General features: G+C 36.6%; 1 protein-coding gene across 2 annotated transcripts in view; it reads left to right on the forward strand.

The window, feature by feature from the left end:
* KNL1 (kinetochore scaffold 1) overlaps positions 1–22,421 on the forward strand; it is a 61,995-nt gene that overhangs the window by 16,623 nt on the left and 22,951 nt on the right. For both annotated transcript variants that reach the window (XM_044377524.3, XM_057306222.1), the window contains exons 5-13: positions 1,947–2,008; positions 2,862–2,914; positions 3,162–3,195; positions 5,046–5,083; positions 7,995–8,047; positions 8,866–13,950; positions 15,973–16,111; positions 16,721–16,788; positions 17,171–17,269. In XM_044377524.3, coding sequence (XP_044233459.2) covers positions 1,947–2,008; positions 2,862–2,914; positions 3,162–3,195; positions 5,046–5,083; positions 7,995–8,047; positions 8,866–13,950; positions 15,973–16,111; positions 16,721–16,788; positions 17,171–17,269 — 5,631 coding nt within the window. The remainder of the gene's footprint in view (positions 1–1,946; positions 2,009–2,861; positions 2,915–3,161; positions 3,196–5,045; positions 5,084–7,994; positions 8,048–8,865; positions 13,951–15,972; positions 16,112–16,720; positions 16,789–17,170; positions 17,270–22,421) is intronic.

Genomic DNA, 22,421 nt, shown 5'->3' on the forward strand with positions numbered 1-22,421 from the left:
GCTACACAACATTGTGCCTATAATTAACAGTATTGTATTATACACTTAAAAAGTTGTTGAGAGAGTAGATCTAAAGTTAAGAGTTCTGATCACTTTTAAAATAAAAATTAAAAATTTTTTAAAGATTTATTTATTTGAGAGAGGAGCGAAGAGGTAGGGGGAGAAGGAGAGAGAGAGAATCTCAAGTAGACTCTATGCTGAGCTCTGCAGAACCCAGTGCAGGGCTCAGTCTCATGACCCTGAGAGCATGACATGAGCTGAAACCAAGCGTTGGACACTTAAGTGACTTAGCCGCCCAGGCACCACATAAATTAAATTTTAAAAGGTGGTTAAGATGCTAAATTTTGTTGTGTATTTTACCACAGTTAAATTTTTTTCTTAAATCCTAGAAACAGTATAGTAAGGACAGGCCACATATCACTTGCTTTGTCCCCAGTCTTTCTTTTTTTTTTTTTTTAATTTTATTTATTTATTTGAGAGAGAGAGAACGAGCAGGGAGAGGACAGATAAAGAGGGAGAAGCAGACTCCGGGCTGAGCAGGGAACCTGAAACAGGGCTCGATCCCAGGACCTTGGGATCATCACCTGAGCTGAAGGCAGACGTTTAACCTGCTGAGCCACCCAGGTGCCCCTTTCTACTTTTTAATAGCAAAACAATCATTCATTTAAAAGGAGAGAGAAAAGGTAAGGGACAGTAATCAATTTCCTTAAATATATGTTTTTTGTGTCAGTATGCTTATTACCATTCACGTGGAAAATCATATTCATGTTTGTTAAGTACATTGAGATATTTCAGAGAAATAAATAATTACCAAAATTAACACATTAACTCAGAATAAGACTTGGTCTCTGTCCGTATTACTTTGGAGACCAAATTAATAGTAGTTTCCGTAAGAATCACACCATATAAGGAAACAATCGACAAAACCAAAAGACAACCAACAGAATGGGAGACGATATTTGCAAATGGCGTATCAGATAAAGGGCTACTATCCAAAATCTATAAAGAACTTACCAAATTCAACACCCAAAAAAGAAAAAATCCCCTCAAGAAATGGGCAAAAGACATGAAAGACATTTCTCTAAAGAAAACATACAAATGGCTAACAGACACATGAAGAGATGCTCAACATGACTCGGCATCAGGGAAATACAAATCAAAACCACAATGAGATACCACCTCACACCAGTCAAAATGGCTAAAAATAACAACTCAGGAAACAACAGATATTGGGGAGGATGTGGAGAAAGGGGAGCCCTTCACACTGTTGGTGGGAATGCAAGCTGGTGCAGCCATTCTGGAAGACAGTGTGGAGATTCCTCAAAAAGTTAAAAATAGAACTAGTCTATGACCCAGCAGTTGCACTACTGGGTATTAATCTAAAGGATACAAAAATTGATTCGAAGGAGCACGTGCACCCCAATGTTTATAGCAACAATGTTCACAATTGCGAAAATATGGAAAGAACACAGATGTCCACCGACAGTTGAATGGATAAAGAAGATGTGGTGTGTGTGTGTACACATACACACTAGAATATTACTCAGCCATCAAAAAGAATGAAATCTTGCCATTTGCAACAATGTGGATGGAACTAGAGGATATATTATGCTAAGCGAAATAAGTCAATCAGAGAAAGACAAATACCATATGATTTCACAATTTAAGAAACAAACATGAACATAGGGGAAGGGAAAGAAAAATAAGATAAAAACAGTAAGAGAGGCAAACCATAAGAGTCTCTTAACTATAGGGAACAAATAGGGAGGTGAAAGGGAATGGGGTAATTGGGTGAAGGGCATTAAGGAGCTCTTGATGTAATGAGCACTGGGTGTTATATGCAACTGATAATCACTAAACTCTACCCTGAAACTAATAATACACTCTATGTTAACTAACGAATTAAAAAAGAAAAAAGAATCATATCATATATTCTCTGCCCTTAGGAATCTAATGCTTTGAGAAATAAGAAAAGCTCTCGTCGAGTCAGCTTTGCAGATACTATAAAGTAAGTTGGAAGAAGGAATGATTAAAATGTTACAGGTAATGATTTTTTGTGCATCAAACCAGGTATGTTGGTAATAACTGACTTGGATAATCTGGGTTTTAATTACATAAGCATTAGAGAATTATTATTTAAAAGGTTATTATTCAGCATTATGCTTGAGAAAGCATCACCTCTAAAGTCAGAAACAAAACAGCTATGTCTTTCCACTGTTAATTTAACATTGTATTGAAGGTGCTAATAAAAATAGAGAAAGTGGAGTTCTAAAAATTGGAAAGATGGGGGTAAATCTATTACCTTTTGCAGATTAAATGCTTGCATATTAGGAAAATATAAGAACAGAAAATATAAGAATATCAATTGAAATATACAATAAATAAATAGATAATAAGTAGCAGGGTACAAAACTAATATATGAAAATTAGTATATTTCCTATATATAAATAATACCCAGATAGAAGATAAATGTCTTTTTCCCCATTCTGTTATATTTTTTTGCTATGTATTTAATAATAAAAGCATATAAAGGATAAACCATTACTGAAGGATACTAAAAATTGTGTGAATGAAGTTATAACAAGTTCCTGAATGAAAAGATTCAACAGCACCTAGGTGGCTCAGTCAGTTAAGTGTGTGCCTTTGGCTGGGGTTATGATCCCAGGGTCATGGGCCAGGGTCATGGGATCAAGCCCTGTGTCCGGCTCCCTGCTCAGCAGGAAGCCTGCTTCTCCCTGTCCCTCTGCCTGCTGCCCCTCCTGCTTGTGCTTTCTATCTCTGTCAAATAAATAAATAAAATCTTTTTAAAAATAAATAAATAAAATTACAGATTGTCAGTAATCTTTATTTTCTTTCCTAGAGTATTCCAGACAGAGTCTCATATGAAAATATTAAGAAAGTCAGAAATTGCAGGTAAATATGTTATTGCAATCCCTGCTAAATCTGTTTTCTGTTAAATTCTACTGTGGCTATCTAACCAGTAATTGATAAAACTGTCTTATCTTATTGCTTAAAAAGTGTAGCTTGAGGCATGGGGGCAGAAAGTAAGGTGGGTAGTTAGTAATTTCTTTTTTTCAATTGTTGTTAATGTTCTTATGCGATTTTTCTAATGCTTTATCAGTGTATCCTCGTACAAATCTAATTTTTATTTTATTTTTAGAAACAGAAGCGGGAGAAAATGTTCTGTTTATACAGTAAGTAAAGAAAATGTGATTCAAATTACATTTTAAAAGTTGTTTATTCCTATCAAATGCAGTGGGTTTTTGAACTTATTTTTTAAGTATTTTATTTATTCATTTGAGAGACAGCACAAGCAAGGGGAGTGGCAGAGGGTGAGGGGGAAGCAGGCTCCTCCCTGAGCATGGAGACCAACACACGCTCAATCCCAGGACCCTGAGATCATGACCTGAGCTGACAGCAGATGCTTAACAGACTGAGCCACCCAGGCGCCCCAAATGCAGTGTTTTTTAAAGTAATAGTCTTTTTATTTGTGAAATACTTCAGATTGTGAAATACTTAGGAATAATTCAGAAAACATATTCTTTGCAGAATTTAATATATTGCTATCTCGGATTAAGTGTGTGCATTGTACAGCTTATCCTTTTAACAGAGTGATGAAACACTCTACTTTCACATATAAATCCTTAAATATGACAGTATAAAACAATGAAACCAAGTTTTCAGATTTTTCATTAAATTAGTTTTTCTTATTATGTTAATATATAGAAAAAAATACCAGTCGCTCTTGAAGAAATGGAAAGATGCTTATTTTCATTCATCGTAAGAGAAATAAAAAGTTAGATTATTATTGAGATACAGTTTTTCATCTAATCAGTTAAGAATATAGGTAAGGGGCACCTGGGTGGCTCAATGTATTGAACCTCTGACTTCAGCTCAGGTCATGATCTCAGGGTCCCGGGATCAAGCCCCATATCTGGCTCTCAGTAGGGAGCCTGCTTGTCCCTCTCCCTCTGCCCCTCCCCCCACCCATGCTCTCACGATCGCGCGCGTGCTCTCTCTCTCTCTCAAATAAATAAATAGAACTTAAAAAAAAGAATATAGGTAAAAAGTCACTCATTGCTAGTGGATATAAATTGAAGAAGGCAGTTGGCAGTATCATTCAAAATTTTAAATACATATGCCCTTTGACTCAGTAATTTCATGTCTGGGAATTTATTTCAAGATATTTGTAAATGTTTAAAATGATGAACATATAACATTATTCACTGCAGCATTTATTGTAATAGCAAAGGATGTAAATGATCCCAAGGATCTATCAGTAAAGGACTGGTTAAATAAATTATAAATTTTCTGTGTAATTGACCACTGTTGAGCTGGAAAAAAGATTCTTTTTATATACTGATTCAGAAAATTCTTTAAGCTTAGACTCCTCACAGTTAACCATTGCTGGGTGTGGAGCCCAGCACAGGCTTGTGAACTCAACAACTCTGAGATCAAGGCCTGAGCTTAGTTAGATCAAGAGTTGGGTGCTTAACCAACTGAGCCACTCAGGTTCCCTGATAATTTTACATGTCTTTGCAGAAACTTAAATGTATATCCAAGTGTATGTTTATCTTTAGTATTTGTTTTTAACAAGACAAAAATGAGAACACTTAATAATATGTCTTATAGCACTTTCCATGTTGTTACATATTGATATACCTAATTTGTTGTATGTTTGCATCAGCACTTAGCTCCCTGCTGATGGACGTTGGGTTGTTTTCTTTTATTTGCTTTTAAGGCTAAATCTCTAGAAAATGAGTTACTTTGTAGGTTGTTCTTTAAAAAAAAAACAACAGCATGTATTAAGCATATTTTTATAGTATCCTTGAAATTAACAAAGCCTTAAGACCAATCCGAAAAGAGTCCTTTAACTGCCTTGTAATTTTTTTCTGCCAGAGTTAGATGAGTCTTTTTAAAGATGTCGTCGTATTTTTCTGCCAATCACCCTATGAAAACCTTTCACCTTCCCTACTCTTTCAAATGTTGTGATTCTTGGTAATTGTTTGGGGTATATATTTTAAAAATACTTTTTAATTTTTAGGAATAAGAATCCAGAAGATAACTACTGTGAGATTACTGGTGAGTATGACCAGAATACTTTTCTTACCACATAACCTTCTCTTCAACCAAATTTTGTACAGTTATGTGTAAGAGAACTATGGGAAAAAATGTAAAGAGCTCTGTTCTTTATACAAAATCTTCAATATGAAATTTCACAAACTTGCTATTTTTTCTGCAAAACCTGCTGTTCCACTTGTTTTCTCTATTTTGGATTCCCACTCACTCATTTACTCAAGTCCGAAATTGAGTCATTTTTGAACTTTTTCCTCATTCCCCATACCCATTCTTTCTCTTAAGTATCTTGCAAATCTTTTACCTCTTCTCCATTCCTTCTGCTACTGTTTGAGTTCAAAACTTCATTATTCATTATTCTTTCATGGGCTGTTGTATGTATGTATGTATGTATGTATGTATTTTTTTTTTTTAAGATTTTATTTATTTATCTGACAGAGAGCCAGACAGAGAGGGAACACAAGCAGGGGGAGTGGGAGAGGAAGAACCAGGCTCCCAGCAGAGGAGCCTGATGTGGGGCTCGATCCCAGAACGCTGGGATCACGCCCTGAGCCAAAGGCAGCCGCTTAACAACTGCGCCACCCAGGCGCCCCGGCTGTTGTATTTAGTTTCTTATCCCTATAAGCCATTCTACATATTTCTGAATTTGATATTACCTCCCAACTTAAAATTGTTAAATGGGACTTTTTTATTTACAGAATAAAACCCACATTCTTTGGCATAGACTTTGAAAGCTCTTTAAAATTTGGCTTGACTTCTACTACCTTATCTCTTGCCCTTTATGGATATCTTATGCTCTAGCCCATGAAGAAGTATTTATAGATCCCCATGTTGACTTTTTTTCTGTGTATCCATTTGTAAATGCTGTTTCTTCTCTCTGAAGTCCCCTTTCTACTCCAAGTTGCCTATCAGTCTTCTCGTTTTTCACCTTAGTTTTTCACTTAACTTCAGTGCTATTCAGTGTAGCCAGTCGACGGTGCCTGGCTGGCTCAGTTGGTGGAACATGCAACTCTTGATCTCAGGGTTGTGAGTTTGAACCCCACATTGGGTGTAGAGATTACTTAAGAATAAAATCTTAACAAAATCAAAAACAAAAACAAAGTATCTAGTCCACAAACTGTTCATAATCCATGACAGCAAAGGAGCTTGCACTAGAATGTAAATCAACTATGGCAGTAAGCTACTGTTCAGTTAGCTGACATTTTTCTCTTAGCAAAGTTTTCTTGATGAAGGAAATGTCACATGATTTACATTGGCTGCAAGCTCCTTGTTTCATCATGAATTGGTAACAAGCAGTTCACGGACTGGCACCACACATCATGTTATACTGGCTTAAATGGAGCCTTTTCTGACAAAACCAAGGAGTCACTCTGTCCTGTAATGTTATAATACCCCTTCTATTTCTCAGTCTTCTGGAGAATTTATCACATTGTATTTTAGGTATTTACTTCTGGCTCTTTAATTAAACCAGGAACCCTGAGTCCAGAAATTTTGTCTGTTCTTTGTACCTTAATAGGTAGTTGAGTTTTGGGACACGTAATAGGTTCTGAGTAAATATTTGTTGAATAGGTGAATGAAAGCTTGATATATAAGTAATATTTTTAACAAAAAGCCTATAATTACTTCATTCTATTCAATTGAGGTTGTCCTAAACTCTTTAAAATGTTCCAAAGATTTCTGTGATGAGCACTGCGTGTTAAATGGAAGTGTTGAATCACTGTATTGTACATGCGAAACTAATATTACACTGAATGTTAACTAACTGGAATTTGAATAAAAACTTTTTTAAAATGTTCTAGAAATTTGTCTTTAAACTTAAGTATTATAAAATGTATTTCCTTTTTTATTACCGCATCTTCAATCCTTTCCTTATTTCCAAAGTCCATCTGTTACCTAATCTTTATATTTCAATTCTGAAGTGTCCTGAGTCTGATCCTTTATTTCCATTCTCATTTTCTCTTACCCAAACAGAAATTCTCATCCTGTTTGTATCTGCACTATTACAGCAGCTCCTCATTGGTTCATCTACTTTTTTCTCCTTCTCTGGAGTTATTTTTATAAAATGCACATCTCATCATGGTAACATCTAGATTCCTTAACATAGAATAAAAGATGCTTCAAAATCTTACTCTAACATTTCAGTCCCATGAATTGGTACTCTTTACCATGTAACCTCTACTATCCAGAAGTAAAGGGGGAAAAACTAGTCCAAACTCCACCTTTAAAATTCCCCCTTTAAAATCCCCACGGCATCTAAAAATATTTCAGTCACATAGAGAATACAATAATCACAGATCTTTCTGTCCCTAAAATGGGACAATTATAAGTTTTGGGGGTTTTTTGGTTTTTTTTTAAAAGATTTATTTAGGGGCTCCTGGGTGGCTTAGTTGGTTAAGTGTCTGACTTTGGCTCAGATTATGATCTCAGGGTCCTGTGATTGAGCCCCACATCAGGTTCCATGCTCAGCAGGGACTGCTTCTCTCCCTCTCCCTCTGCCCCTCCCCTCACTCATGCTCTCTCTCTCTCAAATAAATAAAATCTTTTTTAAAAAATAAAACATTATTTATTTGAGAGAGAGAGCACACGGGGTGAAGGGCAGAGGGAGAGGGAGGGAAGCAGACTCCCCACAGTGTGCAGAGCCTGATGTGGGGCCTGATCTCAAGACCCTGAGATCAGGACCTGAGCCGAAATCAAGAGTTGAAGACTTAACCAATTTAAGTTGGTTGTCCATTGGTTTCCCAAGGGACCATCAGAAGTCTTAATGAAATTTAATACCTAAGTCCTTACGAAGGGCTTAGTAACTGATAAAACTTAAATAAATACTCATAAATGATGAAGAACCTAAGGAAAGAAAAATCAGACTCTTGGTGATATATATTTTTATTATTGACTGTAGTTTTTTCCTCTTTTTCAATAGGGATGAACACATTGCTTTGTGCTCCCATTCAGACCCAGATGCAACAGAGAGAGGTATGAGTTTATGCACATGCCTTTTATTTTATTCTCCCTTATAGTTAACACACATAGAAAAATTAATGATAACGGCATGTTTTAGGGATTACTTACTAAAGTAGACCAGCATAGACTGGAAAACTTTCTACCTTTTCAGGTAACCTAAGGACCATTCGATGATGGCCAGTTTAAATAATAGGGAAATATATTAATTATATTTGGACTTCTCAAACTATATTGGGCATATGCAGGATTTTTTTTATTTTGTTAAAATAATTCTTTTTCAGTATATCTGGGGCAGGCCCTGAGATTCTATACTTTTAACAATCTCGTGATGATACTAGTGCACTAGTTTACAGACCATACTTTGAGTGGCAAGGAATTAGACTGTTTCCTTACAAATAAAACCACTGTATTTAGATTCAAAGAGAACCCAACTGCCAAGGGTAGAGTGTACTGTAAATTAGCCATCATGCTCTTAGCCCTTTCTACGTCTTTTTTACTTAGAATGGAAATGACCTAATATAGTAATTAGAATTTTCATTATAGTTACGTTTGATAGTCAGTCTTTTTCATTTTTTAGTCACTTTAGTTGGTGTATAATTAACCTTGAACTTTTATTTGTCAAAAAGCACTTAAAGCATTTACAGACTTTGAAAAAAAAAAGGTGATAACATATTATAGACTACATACCACACCACTGACTCAAACAAATCAATGTATCATGAAGCCATCACTGAGGAATATTTATATAGTACTCTGTATATAGTACATATTGTAAAATACCTTTCTAAAAGTTTGCATTTGATCTGATCTATATTTTGCTTTCATTATAGATTTCAATTACAGAACACAACCATGAGAGAAAACATGCAAATGACCAAACAGTCATCTTTTCAGATGAAAACCAGATGGACCTAACAAGAAGTCACACTGTAATGATTACCAAAGGCCTTTTGGATTGTACTAAAAGTGAAAAGTCCGCTAAGATAGATACCACATCATTTCTGTCTAACTTAAAGCTCCATACTAAGGATTCAAGAATGAAAAATGAATTAAATTTTTCCATGGATCAAAGCACTTCTTCAGAAAAGAAAATAAATTTTAATGACTTCATAAAAAGATTGAAAACAGGAAAGTCTAATGCTTTTCCTACAGGACCTGATAAAGAAAATTTTGAGATATCTATTCATGCCAAAGAATCAAATAGGGCCTCTTCTATACATCAAATGCATGTACCTCTTATGGTAGATGAAAATAGTAATAATATGACAAGAATCTTCAGAGAACAAGATGATGGGATGAATTTAACCCAATGTCATACAGCCAATATTAAGACTTTGGTTCCCACATCCAGTGAGGCCAGCTTAAGGGAATTTAAAGGTGATGATATTACAGTTTATGGCAATGATTTTATGGACTTGACAACTAATCACACTATAGAGAATTTACCCTCAGCAGATAATTTATCTAATAAAGAAAATCAAAGTCAGAATGTCATGATGGGGGTTATGGCAGATTATGGAACTAAAGCTCCAGGAGGGAAGACAATCTTTAAGAATAAACCAAATGCTGCCTTTCAAGACCCTTCTTTAAACCCTAATGGTGAAATACATATTACCAAAAGTCATACTACAGGGACAGAAACTCACGCAGGCACACAGACTTCTAACCAGCATGCCAGAACATTGGCCATAATCCCAGAATCTATATGTTCCAGCCCAGCTACTCAAGATTATAAGACATTTTTCTATTCTAGTAGTAACGATGCCATGGAACTGACCAAGTGTCTCTCAGGTATGAGAGAAGAGAAGAATTTGCTGAAGAATGACAGTAATTATTCTAAAGTGTATCCCAATCCAGATGCCATCTCTCTTCTCACAGAGAAAACTATTTATTCAGGAGAGGATAATATGGACATTACCAGGAGTCATACAGTTACAATAGATAATCAGATTTTTAAACAAGATCAGACAAATATATGGAGAGCCGATACACCAACATCTGAAAAAGAAATGAGGCTCCAAAATCTCATAACCATGTCAGAGGATGGGAAAATAAATATAAATTGTAACTCAGTTCCTCATGTATCTAAGGGAAGGTTACAGCAGAGCCTGGCAAATTCTTTATCTATTTCATTGACTGACAAAAAGACTGAAATCTTCACAGGTGAAGATATGGATTTGACTAAAAGTCACACAACTAACTTAGGAAGTCAAGCTCCTCTTTCATCTTACAAACTAATATCTGAGAATACCAGTAAATTTCACTCTCAAAGCAAAAGCCCTTCAGATGAATGGGAAGAAATGACCAAAAGTCATAGTGAACCATCCCAGCAGCCAGATATAATATCTAAAAACATTCCCACTGACACCTGGGGCAAAGAAAAAGATCAAGTTTTAAAGATTGGACAGTATCTTGATAAAGTTTCCCCTCAGTCAGCTGATATTAATCAAGACATAGCAACAAGCCATGGTATAGTGTACTCTGGTGGAATTCTTGAGAAACAAGTAGCACTGGGAAATAATAGAAATACAGTTCCATGTGACCCATCTTTGTTTCCTATCACAGAGTCACTATTTTCATTAGAGGGACAGTCTACCATGAAAAATCATAATATTGCTGTTAACAGTTACACAGTGAAATCTGTATCAGGCCAGAATTCTAAACTGCCTGAGCCACTGAGGAAAAGTGTAGGCAATCCCACACCTGACTGTTCCTATAACAAAACAATTATTTGTTCAGAGGAGGAACAAAATATGGATCTAACCAAGAGTCACACTGTTGTCATTGGATTTGGTCCTTCTGAAGTACAAGAATTGGGTAAGACTAATTTAGAAAATGCTAACAGACAGCTAACAACAGTAGACAGACAGATAGCTGTAAAAGTTGAAAAATGTAATAAAACTCCTATAGAAAAAACTGGAGTGTTTGTTTCTAATGATAACATAGATGTGTTAGAAGACAAAAGCATACGAAAACTTGGATTTCTGAATGAAAAGCAAGATGTCAAAATTCGTGGAAGGAAAAGTGTTGGCAGACAAAAAGTTGATAAGACTATTGTATTTTCGGAAGGTGATGAGAATGATATGGATATCACCAAGAGTTATACAGTAGAAATAAATCATAAAGCTTTATTATATGAACAAGATTCCCATTTGGCAGGAACTTCTAAAACTGTTCTGTATACATGTGGGCAAGATGACATGGAGGTCACTAAAAGTCACACAACTGCCTTAGAATGTAAAACTGTCTCACCGGATAAAATAACCACTAGGCCTATGGACAAAACTGTAATGTTCGTAGATAATTGCAATGAACTGGAAATGACAAAGTCACACACAGTTTTCATTGACTACCAAGCAAAGGAAAGGTCTGTGCTTACAGACAGACTTGACTTCGAACTATCCATAAAGAAAAGCCTAGAAAAGCCAAAAGTGACACCCTCTTCTGCTGAGGAGAATGTTTCCTTTCCAGAGAATGGTGCAAGTGACCATTCAGCAGCAACAGTCAACAAGGTAACACTCCTGAGGGGATGGTCTAACAATGGTCCTATAGAGAAAGCTGCTGTAGGACTTACAGCTGGCGATAACATGGAAGTGTCTAAATCAACCTTTTGGAAAAATGAAGATATACAAAAGCCTGAATTTCTGAATGAAACTATATCAGGCAAAAGTCAGAGAAGGAAAAGCCTTAGACTCAAAAATGACAAGACTGCTGCATTTTCCAAAAATGATAAAAATGATATGGATATCACCCAGAGCTGTACAGTGGAAATAAACAACAAAACCGCCCTGGAAGATAGAGAGGATTCCCATTTGGTGCCTTTGGCAGGAACTTCTAAAACTGTTTTGTATACATGTGGGCAGGATGACATGGAGATGACTAGAAGTCACACAACTGCTTTAGAATGTAAAACTGTCTCACCAGATAAAATAACTACTAGGCCAATAGACAAAACTGTAATGTTTGTAGATAATCACGATGATCTGGAAGTCACCAAGTCCCATACTGTTTTCATTGATTGTCAAGACACGGAGAAAATTCTTCAAGAGTGCCCTAAATTTGGAATACCTAATGGAAAAATCTTGGGTATTTCTTTTCGTAATGATGGTAGCTCTGTTCAAGAAACTGAAAAACAAGCACTGGCGGTAGAAAACAAAATTGTTCTTTACGCTAAGCAAAAGCACCATGTGATACCCTCTGTTCCTACTAATACATTGTCTAGGGGTCAAAGTGAGTTAGAAATTATCAAATTCAATAGCGCTGTGGATGAAGAGGTGATGGGGAAAGTTGTAGACCAGGACTGTACACTGGAAAAAGCCAAAATTGGAAGCTGTCAGTTAAATAGTACAGAGAGAAGAAACATGGATTTTACAAATAGTCATGCAACTGCTATGTGTGGATCTGGTGATAATTATTCCTGTTTACCAAATGCTATTTCCTGTTTTGATAATTTGGAGGGGAATATCATGTCCTTAGGTGAGAAAGATGAGAAAGCCAGTAACTGTCCAGTGCAAAATGATCTTACTTATGTAAACAATTTAGCCAGTGAATATTGCTTGAAATCTGAGGGACTCCCTCTCTCTGCTTCTTGTTCTTTGTTGGAAAAGGAAAAAGTGACTCAAACCAATACCGAAAGACAGTCAAACTGTGTTACAACAGTGCTCAAAGATCAAGATGTGATTAAGGAGCCCCAAAACTTAATAGCTAATCAAACTTTACTATATAGCCAAGATCTGGGGGAGATAACTAAACCTAATTCAAAGCGAGTATCTTTTAAGCTCCCAGAGGATCAAATGGAGGGCTTTGTTGATATGGCAGAGCATAATTTAAAGATGACCTTTGTTGATGATGTTTGTGTTACTTCTCAGCTTCATCTCTCAAGCCAGCTACCTCCATTACCTCAGCAAGGACAGATAATTGTGAATAAAGATGAAACGATACCATCTACTGCTGGAAATAAGAATTTAAATATTGCTACAGGAAATTCCTCTGTACCCACATGTGAAAATGAGTCCAAAATGCTCAATAATGACAAACAGTTTACTACAGCCTGTAAAAAAGAGCTGAGGAAAAATATTCAGACAGCTAAATGTAATACAGATTTCCACAGTAATTCAGACTTGACTAAGCAAGTTACTCAAACTCATGCTAATTCTAGAGAAGCATCAGATCCTGCAATTGTGTCTAATACTGCAAGTTTTAGTTGTGTCGGATCAAATCTGAATAATTTGAATGGAAAACCTGAAGAATTTTTAGATTTCCAAACTCCTCACATACCACCTTCTCCAGAACAATTACTTGAATTGACAAATAAGGCACACAGTCATACAAGTATAGTGCAAGCTACAGAAATACATAATATTACCACTGTGCCCAGCAATGTTGAAGATGATAGAGATGAAGAAAATAAAATTTCTCATAATGGAGCTGAAACTAACTCTGTACCACTCATGACAGTTGTGAAAGATAAAGTGAGGAGATGTTCTTTGGGAATATTTTTGCCCAGGTTGCCAAACAAGAGAAATTGTAGTGTCACTGGTATAAATGACCTGGAGCAGATTCAAGCAGACACAACTGATTTGAATCACTTAGAAGCTCAACCAGCCTTCAGTAAGGAGTCAAGCATTGAATTTGTTGCAGCTAAACTGACCTTAAGTCCATCTCAATATATAAATGAGGAAAACCTTCCTATATATCCTGGTGAGATTAATTCCTCAGATTCTATTACCATAGAAACTGAGGAAAAGGCTTTGATTGAGACATATCAGAAAGAGATTTCACCATCTGAAAATAAAATAAGAGAAACCTGCAGTAGCCAAAAAAGAACTTGGGTACAAGAAGAAGATGATATTCAGAATGAGAAAAAAATCAGGAAAAGTGAGATTAGGTTTAGTGATACCGCACAAGATCAGGAGGTAAGCTCTGTCTTGAACTAAGGAATGTGTTTTTTAAGTTATGAGTATTGAATTTTAATTTTAGTCTTGGATGAGCAGGAATTGATTATTTCCAATTATAAGGCTGGAGAAATATTCCTATTTAGAATGTTAAGGAATTATTTGACTAACAGCTAGACTTAAAAAAATTCAATCTTTTTTTTCATCACAAAAAATGAAATGAGAAGTAATACAAAAGTTAATGTAATTGTGTAATTTGTTGTGATTTTGCATTAGGAGAATCTCTAGGCAGGATATATGTAGTTTGAAAAGTTAAATTCAGTCTAAATATCTAGAGGGTAAAAAAGCCTTTTTGTTATGCAAACTGCGTAAAGAAAAGCTTGCCTAAATTTTCTTGGCTAATGAAGGTATGTAGAAGCTGAGAGTGCATTTCGTTAGTGGATAAGAGAATGCTAGGTCAAACCCAGTATCTGAAGGTGAAGAACTGAGAATTTGAATTTATGCAAGAGATTATTGATTTTTTTAAAAGTTGAGGGAACACTCATTTGGATATCTTGGAGAGAATAAAAGCTGTCACTCAAACTGAATTTTATAGGTGGAGAAATGAAGATTAGAAAGTATCAGAGTGGGGTGCCTGGGTGGCTCCCTCAGTTAAGTGGCTGCCTTCAGCTCAGGTCATGATCCCAGGATCAAGCCCCCTGTTGGGCTGCCTGCTGAGCAGGGAGTCTGCTTCTCCCTCTCCCTCTGCCTCTCCTCACTGCTTGTGCCCTCTCTCTCAAAAATAAATAAAATCTTCCAAAAATAAAAGAAAGAAAAGAAAATATCAGAGGTTCATAGAAAACAAAATTTAAACTCTAACGTGAGTAGGCTTAGAAAAATATTTCAGTAGTTCTATTATATGAGGCCCTGAGGAAATGGTTCATCTGTGCAGCTTTGAGAATATAGTATCAGTGATAGAGAATTTATAACTGAACACATTATATGAAAATTAGTATTATTTTGTTCAGTAGATATTGAGTATCTCCTGTGTCCTGAGTACTGTTTAGGTGCTGGGAATACGTCAGGAATTTACAGAAAAAAAATCTGTTCTCATTACATTGTAGAGATTACATTCTAACGTTTAGACAAGGATACATTGTCCTCAAAAACATATGTAAGTTAAGTAGATTAAAATGGCATTTAAGGCTGTAAAGTCAAATGATTAAAATGGTAAAAGCAAGATCACATCACTTATTTGGCATTAGCCAAAGGAGTTTTAGTCACTTGGGGAAAGAAGTACTAAAACCTGGAACTAAGTTTCTTTGTTGCTCTAGCCAGAGTCACTGTGAATAGCCAGTATTCTATGCTGGTTTATTTCAATGTGGTTGCCCTTACTCTGGTGGCTAGTAGTTGAATAATTAATAAGTCAACGTTTGGCAGCTCATAGGATCTGGCTTTAACTTAGACACATCTGAGAAACAATTTGCTTATACAGTATAATGCACAAGCTGATTTCTGTATACTTTTTTTGTTTTTTTAAAGATTTTATTTATTTGTTTGACAGAGAGACAGCGAGAGAGGGAGGAACACAAGCAGGTGGAGTGGGAGAAGGAGAAGCAGACTTCCCCCTGAGCAGGGAGCTCCATACGCGGCTCGATCCCAGGACCCTGGGATCACAACTCGAACCAAATGCAGACGCCTAACGACTGAGCCACCCAGCCACCCCCATGATTTCTATATGTTCTTAAATACAATTACTTTGAACTCTAGGGGCACCTGTTTGGCTCAGTCAGAGGAGCATGTATGTGATTCTTGATCTGAGAGTTGTGAGTTTGAGCCCCATGTTGGGTGTAGAGATTACTATGAAAAATAAATAAAGGTTAAAAAAATTAAAATTACTTTGAACTCAAAAGGCCTAATAAGTTATTTGTTACTAAGATATCTCATATAATTATAGATAAATTTTATGTTATGAAGTAGCATTTGTTAGTGTTCAACAAACAATTATTGAAAGTATACAGTCATGACTTTAGGCTGATAATGTTTCTTAATTGATAATTTCAGATTTTTGATCACCGTGCTGAAGGGGATATAGATAAAAATGCTAACACTGTTTTGATAAAAAGCCTGAGCCGAACACCATCTAGTTGCAGCAGTTCTCTTGATTCGATCAAGGCCGATGGGACCTCTCTGGACTTCAGCAGTAAGATCTTCATGAAGACTAAATAATAGAAGTCATCTGTTTACTTGACTAATAATAAATGTGTTTCAATTCAGGAGATATTTGAAATTTAAGCTTTTTGGGAGTTATACATAGTTGATAAGTAAAATAATTTTATTTTTAATGCTTAGTTATTTTAATAAGTTGAGAAGTGATAGACCATAAAGGGTAATTTCCTTAAGAAGCTTACAATTAGGGGCGCCCGGGTGGCTCAGTTAGTTAAGCATCTGCCTTTGGCTCAGGTCATGATCCCGGTGTCCTGGGATCAAGTCCTGCCTCAGGCTCCCTGCTCATCCAGGAGCCTGCTTCTCCCTCTGCCTGCCACTTCCCCTGCTTGTGTTCTCTCTCTCTCTAACCCTCTGTCAAATAAATAAATAAAATCTTTTTAAAAAACCCTTATAATTAGTAGAGAAATATTGGATGGAGTCTTAAAACAGTAGTATACTTTGCCCTGTAAATGACTGTTTTCCCAAAAAGATCCTAGTGGATAGCTTAAAGAGTATGAACCACACATAAACCTGAATGATAATTAAAATTAAGCTTACGATTTAATTTTGACTTGTTTAGCACCTGAATTTGCTTTTCTTCTAGCACAGCACAATAGTCAGATGGAATCACAGTTTCTCAGAGACACTATTTGTGAAGAGAGTTTGAAGGAGGTATGTTAGACTATTTCTCATTTCTAATGCAACTATATTCCCTGTTTTGTTTTCACTTTTTAAATTTTTTTAAAAAATTATGAAATATTCAACTATACAGAAAATTAGGGTTTTTTATTAAGGACCCAGCATGGTGATTGATCATACGGAGTAGAAATCACAATTAGAAGACCTGTGTTTTGTTGTTTGTTCTCAATTCTGTTGTCACTGAATAACCTTAAGAAATAATATTAGATAAAATCTGTTCATGTATAGCTTACAAATATTTGGATATTTCCACAAATATATGCAAAATACTATAAGATATTTAGAAAAAAATGGGGTGGTTATAGTCAAAATGAGCTGACCTTGAATATCGTGCAAACTTTTTTTCTTTCCTCAGAAACTCAAAGATGGGAAAATTACAATAAAGGAGTTCTTTATACTTCTTCAGGTCCACATTTTGATACAGAAACCCCGACAGAGCAATCTCCCAGCCAAAGTAAGTGCAATTTCTTGGCAAAATAGTTATCTCAGTTAAAATGTATTACACTCGTTTATTAAAGTGCATCAAAACAAGTGTTTATTCAAAAATAGAATCTAAGGAAGCATATTTTTTTGCAGAAAGTTTTTCTATAATAGGTACATTGTGGTTATCATAAGAATTGGTTTTTGTGGGGGCACCTGGGTGGTTCATTCAGCTAACATCTGACTCTTGATCTCAGCTCAGGTCTTTTTTTTTTTTTTTTTTAAGATTTTATTTATTTATTTGACAGAGAGAGAGACAGCCAGCGAGAGAGGGAACACAGGCAGGGGGAGTGCGAGAGGAAGAAGCAGGCTCCCAGAAGAGGAGCCTGATGTGGGGCTGGATCCCAGGACTCCGGGATCATGCCCTGAGCTGAAGGCAGACACTTAACGACTGAGCCACCCAGGCACCCCTCAGCTTAGGTCTTGATCTCAGGGTTATGTGTTCAAGCTCTGCACTGGGGCTCCAGCAGTTTCTTAAAAACAAAGAAAATGGATTTTTTTTTGTAATATCATAAACTTTGATAAGGTGAAATTTTATTTTTTTCTCATTCCTTGCCATGTATTTTGTCTTTGATACTTTTTCCTGAACATATGCTTTTTCCCACTATATAAAAATCCAAATACAGCAGTTTTTAATAAACATTTCTCAAAATCAAAATTATATAAGATTATACAGTATTTGAATTGTATAATCAACAAACTTATTTTAAAAGATTAATAGAAAAATTTGTGTCAATAGGAATATGTTTTTCTCTTAAGTCTGTCGAACGTTTACAAAAATTAGTTATGCCCTTGGCCACAAAGAAAATATTAGCAAATTGAAAAAAATGGAGATTTTTATGGACATCATCTGATCTTAATCCAATAAAATTAGAACTAATAAAAGGACTATAACATTCTTAGCTTCTTGGAAATTGAGAAATACACTTATAAATAACTGAGATCAGAGAGGAAATCAAGACTATTAAGAAAGCAAAGTAAAGGGGAATATTTAATACCAAACATATGGGACATACAGCAAAAATTATACTTACCAAGAAATTAAAAGCCTTAGATAACATTGTTATTATAGAAGAGAATCTAAAAATAAGGAATTTTTTTTTTTTAAGATTTTATTTATTTATTTGACAGAGACAGAGACAGCCAGCGAGAGAGGGAACACAAGCAGGGGGAGTGGGAGAGGAAGAAGCAGGCTCCCAGAAGAGGAGCCTGATATGGGGCTCGATCCCATAACGCCGGGGTCACGCCCTGAGCCAAAGGCAGACGCTTAACCGCTGTGCCACCCAGGTGCCCCTAAAAATAAGGAATTTTTAATGCTCGCTTTAAGAAATTGGAAAATGGATAATAAAATAAAATCCATTAAAAAGGCAGGAAGGCAGAATTTATGCTAGTAAATGGTAAAGCTAATGAGACAGGAAACAAAAATTATTAGAAAGAATAGCAAATCCAAAAACTGGTACTTTGAAAAGACAATAAAATAAGAAAACCCTTAAAAAGCCTAATTAAGAAAACAGAGAAGCCTAAAATATAGATGAAAGAAATGAAGAAAGAAGACATGTCGAGAGATTAAAAGAATTAAAATAATTTTTTTAATCCATCAACTCTGATAACAAATTTTTTAAGACCAGATGATTTTTTTTTTTTTTAAAGATTTTTATTTATTTATTTGACAGAGATAGAGACAGCCAGCGAGAGAGGGAACACAAGCAGGGGGAGTGGGAGAGGAAGAAGCAGGCTCCTAGCAGAGGAGCCTGATGTGGGTCTCGATCCCATAACGCCGGGATCACGCCCTGAGCCGAAGGCAGGCGCTTAACCGCTGTGCCACCCAGGCGCCCCTAAGACCAGATGATTTTTTAGCAACATATAAATTACCAAAATTAACCTAAGAACTGGAAATCTTTATCCTTGAAAACTTTATTTTATTTTACCATTAAAATTGTCACTAGATCCAAATGAGTTCTAGCTAACTTTTAAAGAATGGACCAACACAGCGGCACCTGGCTGGTTCAGTCAGTAGAGCATGTGACTCTTGGTCTCAGGGTCGTCAGTTAAAGCCCCATATTGGGCATAGAGCTTACTTTAAAAAAAATTAAAGGAACTAAGAAAGGGGTGGGGAGAGGGGGGGGAAAAAAAAAGAAAGAAAGAATGGACCCACACAAATATGGACATTTGGTTTATGACAAAGATGCCACTGCAGAACAGTGGTCTTTTCTATAAATGATGTTGCATCAATTGGATATCCATAGGAAAAAATGAACTTTGACCCATACTTCACACTATAGACAAAAATCAAGTCTATATAACACCAAAAACACAAGTGACAAAAACTGGTCTTCATCAAAATTAAAAACTTCTGTGGTACATGGGGACACCTGGGCGTCTGACTCTTGATTTCATGATCTTTCAGGGTTATGAGATCAAGCCCCATGTCAGGCTTACACTGGGCATTAAGATTCTCTCTCTGCCCCTCCCCCTGCTTGCTTGTGCTCTCTCTCTCTCTAAAAAAATCAAACAAAACACTTCTGTGCTACAAATGATACCACCAAGAAAGTGGAAAGACAACCTACAGAATGGGAAAAAGCATTTGCAAATCATACATTTTATAAAGGACTTATATCCAGAATATGTCAAGAACTTTTTCAATTCAGTAATAAAAAGGCAACCCAATTTAAAAGATAGTCAAAAGGATCTGAATGAACATTTCTCTGAAGAACACATAAAAATACCGATAAGTATAGGAGAACTTTTTCAGCGTCATTAGTCATTAAGGAATTGCAAGTTAAAGCCACAATGATGGGCGCCTGAGCAGCTCAGTCGGTTGAGCGTCTGACTTGCTTTTGGCTCAGGTCATGCTCTCAGTATCCTGAGATCGAGCCCTGGGTGGAGCAGCAAGTCATGCTCCATGCTCAGCAGGGAGTCTGCATGAGATTCTCTCCTGGTCAGTTTTCCTCTGCCCCTCCCCCTGCTCTCTCTCTCTCACACACACACACACACACACACACACTCTCTCTCTCTCTCTTTTTCAAATAAATACATAAATCTTTAAAAATAAATACATAAATAAAACCACAGTGAGTTACTACTGCACACCCATTATAATGGCTGTAATCTAAAGGACAAAATAAAAAGTGTTGGCAAGGATATAGAGAAATTAGAATTTTCATACATTGTTGGTGGGAATGGCACAGCCACTTTGGAAAACAGTTTGGCATTTCCTCAAAAAGTTAAACATTGAACTATTAGAAGATTCAGCGAATTCTACTTCTAAGTATATTCCCAAGAGAACTGAATATATACATTCTCACAAAAGTTGTACATGAGTACTATTCATAATAGCCCAAAAGTGAACTAATTAGTGGTTACTTGAGGCCAGGATGGGGGTGGAAGAGAATGGGGAGTGACACCTAATGGGGGGATGAAAATGCTCTAAATTAGATTGTGGTTGATGGTTACATAACCCTGTGAATATACTTAAAAAAATTATCTAATTGTATACTTCAGTGGATGAATTATATGGTGTGTGAATTAAATCTCAATAAAGCTGTTTAGAGGCGCTTGGGTGGTTCAGTCAGTTAAGCGTGTGACTTCAGCTCAGGTCATGATCCCGGGGTCCTGGGATCTAGCCGTGCATCGGGCTCCCTGCTCAACGGAGACTCTGCTTCTCCCTCTGTCCCTCCCCCTGCTCGTGCACGCTCTCTCTCTCTCTTTCTCTAATAAATAAATAAATAAATCTTTTTTTTTTTTTTTAAAGATTTTATTTATTTATTCAACAGAGATAGAGACAGCCAGCGAGAGAGGGAACACAAGCAGGGGGAGTGGGAGAGGAAGAAACAGGCTCATAGCAGAAGAGCCTGATGTGGGGCTGGATCCCAGATCGCTGGGATCACGCCCTGAGCTGAAGGCAGACGCTTAACCGCTGTGCCACCCAGGCGCCCCAAAAAATCTTTTTAAAAAAAAAAAGCTATTTAGGAAAAAATCAATTCCAGGAGTATTGTATATCTAAATGTGAAGTATGTGTGCCTGGGTGACTCAGATCGAGCTATGATTTCAGTGATCTCAGGGTCCTGGGATCGAGCTCTGCATCGTGCTCCCCACTCAGTGGGGAGTCTGCTTGTCCCTCTACCTCTGCTTTTTCTCCTGCTTGTGCTCACTCTTTCTCTCACTCAAATAAAGAAAACATTTTTACAAATAAATACATACATAAATACATAAATAAATACATAAATAAATGCGAAGTGTAAATCAAAGATGAAAATGGGAAATGGGCACACTTCTTTTGGGTCCCCAACCCCTGCCCTTCTCATTAGAATCCTCTTGCTTCAGCTGTAGATGGAGAGTAAAAAGCTGCTTAGGTGTGGATCCAGAGTCTACATCCTTAGAAAAAGTACCAGGGGACCTGAAGAAAACAGAGGGGAAAGAGGAGCAGAGAGGAGGCTGACAGGGTGGAAAAGGGAGAGAATACCTCAGGAGCTAACACTTAAGGGTCTGAATCTTCCCCTTTCCTCTCAGGCCTTGCAGAGGCCAGGAGGGTCAGTGTTAGGGAAATAGAACTGGGAACAAACCCATTAAGATAGAGAATTTATGCTATCTCAGGAAAGAAATTTAAAAATCCTAAAGTAGGGAAAGGACAAAGACATATGGACCATAGAAAATGAAGTTCACAGCTACGGGCATCTGATACAGGACTTGGGTAACTGTGAGTCTCTTTTAGGGTGGAACTGGGGAGAATGTTCTTTTCTTTTTTTTCTTTTTTATTTTTTTAAGTAAGCTCTACACCCAATGTGGGGCTTGAACTCATAACCCTGAGATCAAGAGTCACATGCTTGGGGTGCCTGGCTAGCAGGTTGGTAGAACATCCAACTCTGGAACTTGGGGTTGTGAGTTCGAGGCTAATATTGGGCATAGAGATTACATTAAAAAAATTAAAAAAGTCTTATGCTTTACCAACTGAGCCAGCCAGGTACCCCTGAGGATAGTATTCTTGAGGCAAGTGGGGAAGTATGTGCTACCCCTTATAGACACATGTACAGCACCCGTATGTGTTTGCAGTTATAGAAGCTCAGCAGGTATCACCAGCAAAAGGTGCTATTGTATTGCCCCATGACCCTCAGCATGCCCATGGAATG

Source organism: Ursus arctos, unplaced genomic scaffold (genome assembly GCF_023065955.2).
Source record: "Ursus arctos isolate Adak ecotype North America unplaced genomic scaffold, UrsArc2.0 scaffold_36, whole genome shotgun sequence".
NCBI classification, from domain to species: domain Eukaryota; kingdom Metazoa; phylum Chordata; class Mammalia; order Carnivora; family Ursidae; genus Ursus; species Ursus arctos.